Source organism: Ictidomys tridecemlineatus, chromosome 4 (assembly GCF_052094955.1).
Source record: "Ictidomys tridecemlineatus isolate mIctTri1 chromosome 4, mIctTri1.hap1, whole genome shotgun sequence".
In the NCBI taxonomy this organism is placed as follows: domain Eukaryota; kingdom Metazoa; phylum Chordata; class Mammalia; order Rodentia; family Sciuridae; genus Ictidomys; species Ictidomys tridecemlineatus.
Genome location: NC_135480.1, coordinates 57,829,362 through 57,836,693, shown reverse-complemented (window position 1 = coordinate 57,836,693; position 7,332 = coordinate 57,829,362). Strand labels below are relative to the sequence as shown.

Genomic DNA, 7,332 nt, shown 5'->3' with positions numbered 1-7,332 from the left:
TATATGCTTTATTCTAAGATACAAATTAATACACTCCTTGAAATTCCAAGGTTAACATTTTAGCTTATGACTAATCCACTTATCTTAAATAGAAAATTAAGAGTGGTTTATAAGAAGTCCATATTTTAACTTTCCTTCTGTGTTCACAAAATATGAATGTGAATCTGTCTTTCATCATTTGTATTATGAAACTATCTTATAAGGCCTGGAATCAAACATGTTGATACAATTAGCTTTAATGTCAAAATGCCAAGCATTTTATTTCTCCAAAGTGCTCTTGACCCAAGTGTTTTTCCTTTGAATTCTCTTTGTCTAACATTAATATAACCTCCCTGATACTTTGGGATAGTGTTTATTTAAAAAAATATCTCTATATATTTTTAAACCTTTGTGTTTTATTTTTATTCTGTGCACTCATTCAAGCTGCATAAGTAATTTAAAAGTAATTATAATTGTATTTTGTAATCGGAAGTTTAAATGATTTATTTTTCTTGCCCAAACTAATATAAATATATTATAATATAAATATATATCTTTGTCGTTTTATATTTTCTTTTCATTTTCTTTTTCTCTATACTTTCTGACAATAAAGCTTTATTTATTTATCTTTCTCAGTAATCTTAAGGAATATAACCTGCAGTTTTCTTTCTTCTAGTGTGTTTTATGCACTAAGTGATAAAATTTAGATTACAATTTAGTAATTCTCAAGTGAATTTCAACATGTCATGCATTCATTATTCATCTATTTTTATTTTAAAGACACCTTTATAAATATGTATTATTCGTAAATTGATTTGATAGACACTGGTGATGGTTTGTTGTATACTGTCCTTAACATAAATGATTTTATTAAACTGTGAAGGATTACTAAATATGAATTTATTTTTATGGTATCATCAGATAAGGAGAAGTAAAGAGAATAATTTTTGAACCAATGGATTTTTTACCATTCATCACAGCTCTTGGTAATTGCATTATTTTTTGAGCATTTAGAGGATGAATCACTAACATGTCTTAAGGACATCTTTGTCTTCCTGATGATGGTTTTGCTTGAATAATGAGTAGGATTTGGCCATATTTGAGAAATGTAGGCAAAGGGAACACCAAAAGATAGAGGATTGTCCATCAAAAAACCAAGAATACAAGTTTATGTAAGTAGGAAAAATAGCAAATAGGAAAGAATACGATCCTCACCATTTTGATATGTCAGGATTGTCATAATGCTTCAGGTCTACAGCATTTTCCCATTTCGCTGATAGGTTCTCTTGAGACTAGGTTAAATACACAGGTGCTCCTTTGACACCAGAATAGCTCTAAGACTTTGTCATAGCCTAAAATTATGCCTTTGAAAAGTGTACTAATTAATGTGTATAACCTGCATTTTTTTCACAGTTTTTGAAAGAAGTTGTCTTGTGATTTATCTCATTTGTCTTCCAGATGTTGGTTTATAATAAGAAAATACAACTATGCAGCCTGAACAATTAAATGATGGCAGTATGTTTTAACAAAGTCTTTAATTTTCCCCAGCAATATCATTTTATTTATTTATATTTTATATTTTATAAATTCTTTGGTAGTTGTAGATGGACAGAATGCCTTAATTTTATTTGTTATGTGATGCTAAGGCTCCAACCCAGGGCCTCACATGTGCTAGATAAGCACTCTGCCACTGAATCAAACCCAGCCCCGTGATTGTATTTTTAATAAATTATTTTTAGTTGTCAATGTCTGGCCATAATACATGAAGATTTATAGAAACAATAAAAGAAATGACCTGTTACCATTCATAGATTTTATTATTTTTTAATAAAGTCATTTATGTTAAGCACCATTAGCAACTTTCAATTATGAGTAGAAATTTAATTTGAGAAAAAAATTAGAAATGCACATAGACTAGATGTGGGAAAGGACAAGAAGCATGCATCATAAAAAATGAGAAGACTAAATCAAGCATTTCATTTGCTGGTGAGATCCTAGGATCCTTTGAGAAATGCCATTTAATAATTCTAGAATGCTTTGAACAGTGCTTGGTAACCAACAATAAATGTCAGTCATTAATATTAATTTTATTTTGGTACTTGGGAATGAACTCAGGAGTACTTAACTTTTCCAAGCCCTTTTTATATTTTACTTTGAGATAAGGTCTCACTAAGTTGCTTAGGGCCTCACTGAATTGTGGAGGTTGGCTTCCAACTTCTACTGCCTCCCTGAGTTGCTAGAATTACTGGTTCATATCACCGTGCCTGGCATCAGTCATTATGTTTTTTGGCCATCAGTGAGGTGATCAAGGCATTCATCTTTAAGATCCCATACACAGTGATTGTGCACAACAATTAACAGTTAAATCAGGTATTCTAACAAAAACTCCTAGTTATACTTTGTTATGAATTATGTAGATGTGAATCAGTCTTTAAAATAATTGATGTAGATTCAGTGTTGGTGATAAAAACAGACTGCATAAGAAGAATTTACTGAATGAAACAATGAAATAACAACAAATAACAAACAAGCAAAACTGTCCTTGGCCACTCAGAAAAATTTAGTTTATGATGGGAAGAAAATACAACTATGCATCCTGAGTACTTAAACCATGGCGGTATGCTTTAACAAAGTCTTTCCAGCAATATGATTTTATTATCTTTGGTAGTTGTAGATGGAAAGAATACCATCATTAAAATGTATTGCATGATTTTAAAAAGTGTGGTTGAGGGGAGAAAGTACCCTTAACCTATGCTTTCTCTTCTCTTTTTCCTATTGCAGCTGGTTCATGACCATAGTAGCTTGATCATGCTGATCTTGAATCAAACAGATCTGACCCCAGCTTCCTTCATTCTTAATGGGATCCCAGGCCTGGAGGACATGCACATCTGGATTTCCTTCCCATTCTGCTCCATGTATGTTGTGGCTGTGGTTGGGAATTGTGGACTCCTCTACCTCATCCGCTATGAGGACTCCCTGCACAGACCCATGTACTACTTCTTGGCTATGCTTTCTCTAACTGACCTTGTCATATGTTCCAGCACAATCCCTAAAGCCCTGTGCATCTTCTGGTTTCACCTCAAGGAAATTGGATTTGATGAATGCCTGGTCCAGATGTTCTTCATCCATACCTTCACAGGGATGGAGTCTGGGGTGCTCATGCTTATGGCCCTGGACCGCTATGTGGCCATCTGCTACCCTCTGCGCTACTCAGTCATCCTCACCAATGATGTCATTGGGAAAGTTGGGCTCGCCACCTTCCTAAGAGGGGTGTTGCTCATTACTCCTTTCACTTTCCTCACCAAGCGCCTTCCCTACTGCAGAGGCAATGTCATCCCTCATACATACTGTGACCACATGTCTGTAGCCAAATTATCCTGTGGCAATGTCAAGGTCAATGCCATCTATGGTTTAGTGGTAGCCCTCCTTATCGGGGGCTTTGACATCCTGTGCATCACAGTCTCCTACACCATGATCCTCCGGGCCGTGGTCAGCCTCTCCTCAGCAGATGCTCGGCAAAAGGCCTTCAGCACCTGCACTGCCCACATCTGTGCCATCGTCTTCTCCTACAGTCCTGCCTTCTTCTCCTTCTTTTCCCATCGCTTTGGGGGCCACACAATCCCTCCATCTTGCCACATCATCGTGGCCAATATTTATCTGCTTTTGCCTCCCACCATGAACCCTGTTGTCTATGGGGTGAAAACTAAGCAGATACGAGACTGTGTCATGAGGATCCTTTCAAGTTTTAAGGAAACCAAATCACACAACATAAAATAAATAATCATGTGCAAGTGGAAAAGAAGAAAATAATTATATCTAAAATTTGCCTGTTTTTTTTTCAGGACATGATAAATTCCTTAGCTGTGTAAAATAATACATCTGTTTTAACTACACATATACATACAGATGAAGCTTGTAGAGCTTGTAGAATTGTGCATTTTCCAAAAGTGCCTTGATAATTTTTAAGTCACTGGTATGTCCAGCAATTTTCTTTGAATTTCACATTCTAATATCTGTGAAAAGTTGTCTAATAAGTATACCAAGTTTCCCTTAAAAAGATCTCAGGAAAAATGAGCAAAGTGGAGTAAGGTAATCTGAGTCTTATTTTCAAATAGTAATTTCCAGATTGATGGCCAGTAGTTACATTCTTCTGGAAATATGTGCTACATATTTCTTTTCTTTTTGTGGGGTGCAGGGCTAGGAGTTGAACTTTGCCATTGAGCCATATCCCGAGCCCTTTTTTATTTTGGGGGGACAGAGTCTCACTAAGTTGCTGAGACTGGCATTGAACTTGTGCTTCAGTCTCTCTCCTGAGCTTACAGACATGCACCACCATGCACGACCACATAATTCTTCCTTTTTTTTTTCTTTTTGGACTTTAGTTATATATAACATTATGATTCATTTTGGCATAATTATACAATCATGAAATATAATTTGCTCTAATTCAATCCCCAGTACTTCTCTTTTCCTAACCTCTACCCTTCCCTTGTTACCAACCTCTACTATACTGATCTCTCTTCTATATTTTTATAGTTTTTTAAAAATGTCTTTCTTCAGTGACTTCTTACTGAAGAAGAAGATGGAATACACCCCATGAAGTCATTACTATTATGAGTTTGAAGTCTTTCAGCATCTTGCTAGAATCATAATTTTAGTCTGACTAGGTCTTCCCTTGTCCGGCCACACGCATAGTTATTTCACAACAGAATAATTGGACATTTAGTTTCCTTCAACAGACCTTTAAAGAGTACACTCTGGAAAGAGAGGTAGTTTTTTTAAAACCAAATTTAAAGGTAAATATAATATATATTTGGTAGGAACCACATGAGAAGTGATCAAAATCCATTTCTTTTAGCTTATTTCCAGTTGTGAAAACTATAAAGAAGTTAGAAACTGGATAAAATTTTCATATTTATTGCTTATTCACTAAACCAACTAGTCAAGGAATATAGAGTAAACTGAATTTTAAACTTTTTATTTGTTTTATTTAATTTTACCTAACTGTGGGATTCATTATATCGTATTTGTACAGGCACATAACATAATTTTCCAATCTCTTCCTAAATAACTTTATTTTCCTCTTTTTCTCCCTCTCCCTGATCACTTGCCCTACTTTACTAGTCTCCCTTCTATTATTTTTATTATTAATTTCAATTAGTGCATTATATACATATATGTGGATAAACTGTGATATAATTGTACATGAACAGCATAATTTGGCAGATTTCTGTTTTCTGTCATATTCAGAAACGAGAGAGAGAAAAAAAAAATTTAAAAGGGGTGTTGGGTGTGGTAGTACAACCTGTAATCCCAGCAACTCTGGAGACTGAGGCAGGAGGATCACAAGTATGAGATCAGTCTCACCAACTTAGCAAGGTCCTATCTCAAAATAAAAAATAAAAGGGGTTGAGAATGTACTCAGTGGTAAACTGACCCTGGATTAAATTCCAAGGACTAGAACACAAAGGAGGGTGGGTGTTGGGTATTTAGGAAATCTTCAGGAAAGTGATCTGCAATTTATTTTTCTATACAACTGACCAGAATATTTGTTATCTATCCAAAATTCAGTTAACTATAATCAAATTATACTTTTTATTTCATGAATCTTTCTATATAATCCTATTGCAAAATGTGCAAAATATATGGCACATACATGGTTTAATATATTTTATCTTCACTTATTCTTCTTCAGTATCATCGTCTGAAGCATTGTCTATGAACTATTTATTCCTCAAAGGAAGGCAGGCTTCAGAAACTGTTTTCCACATGCACCTACAGGGCACTCTTCTTCAGACAATCCAAGATGTTTTTCCTTCTCTCTTAATCCTCCAACTATACTCTTATTTCCTATCTCCCTTGATTCTCTAATTAATCTCCCCAGTAGTTTTGGCATATATTTTCATACATGTTTCTTTGAAAACAGATGTTATCATTAGTTATTTTATTTCAACTTAAATCTGCTTTGTTATTCTAAAGATTTGAACCTATTTCTTACATTCCCACTGAGCAGATTAATATATGTTTCTCTTGGTATTTATTTTTCATATTTACTGACTAATAACATTAATTTATATTTGTTTCAAAACTAATAAGGCTAGATACAACTTCTGTTGAAACATGTGTCTCCTAACTTTGCAACAGAGAAATTCAGTTGTGTTTCTATACACTAAACAAATACTCCAAAAAGAAAATCAAGAAAACAACCTCTTTTTTAATGATATAGAAGTGAATGAAATCCATGGAAATAAGTTTACCCAAGCAAGCGAAAGATTTGTGCAGTGAAAACAAAATCAAACTGAAAATATTAAAGATGACACAAAAAATTGGAACGATGTTCCATATTCTTGAATTAGAAGACTTGCTATTGTTGAAATGCTATTGTTAAAACACCCTTATTACTCAAGGTGACCTATAGACACATCACAATCTATAGGTCACAATAATTTTTATAGAAATAGAAATCTATCATAATATTCTTATGGAACCAAAAAGAAGTCTGAATATCCAAAATGATTTTGAGAAAGAAGAATAAAGTTGGAGACTAAGATTTATTATTTCAAAACACCTTATAAAACTCCACTCATTAAAACAATATAGTAAATTCGAACAGTGTGAAACATAAATAGACATAGACCTATGGGATAAAACAGAGAACTAAGAAATAAACTCTCACTTGTAGGGTCAACTAACCTTCATCAAGGGGGAAAGACTAAACAACAGGGAAAGGATGGTTTCTTCAATAAAAGATTTTGGTGAAACAGAATGTCCATATGCAAATGAAAAAAGTGGATGCTTATTAATTTGTAATTTTTAATTATAATTGTAAATAAAATGGAAAGTATTGTGATACATTCCAGCATGGACAACACATATTTGGTATATCTGTCTCCCCTGACCCCACTTCCTTTTCTCTTTTCTTCTCTGATCCCCAATTCCTAGTCTACTGGTCTCCCTTATATTTACATGAGGTCCCCTTTCTTTCCTTTTTTATCTCTAGAGACAAAACATATGACCCTTGACTGAGTCTGATTAACCTCACTTGGCATAATATTCTTCAATTCCATCTGTTTTTCTGTGAATTGGTTAATTTTTTTTCTTTATGGCTTAACAGAACTCTATTGTATTCTATACTACATCTTTTTCTATTCATTCATCGGTTATCAGACACTTAGGTTGGTTCCATGACTTGACTATTGCAAATTGTTGCTGCTAGAAAAATTGGTTAGCAGATATTACTATTGTATGCTGACTTTAATTCTTTTGAATAAATATCAAGGAGTAGCTAGCTGTGAGCTCTTCTAACACACACATAAAAAAAGTGACTCGAAGTGGTTTGTAGTCTTAAATATA

General features: G+C 33.9%; 1 protein-coding gene across 1 annotated transcript; it reads left to right on the top strand.

Annotated features, from left to right (window-relative positions):
• The first annotated feature begins 2,787 nt into the window (after nt 1-2,787).
• On the top strand, nt 2,788-3,756 carry LOC101978274 (olfactory receptor 52N4). The gene has a single exon (XM_005342297.3). It carries the CDS (start codon nt 2,788-2,790, stop codon nt 3,754-3,756), a length of 969 nt encoding a protein of 322 aa, XP_005342354.2.
• The last annotated feature ends 3,576 nt before the right edge of the window (nt 3,757-7,332 follow it).

What these genes read in the sequence shown, in the direction of transcription:
- LOC101978274 (XM_005342297.3), top strand. Translation starts at nt 2,788, where the DNA reads ATGCTGATCTTGAATCAAACAGATCTGACCCCAGCTTCCTTCATTCTT.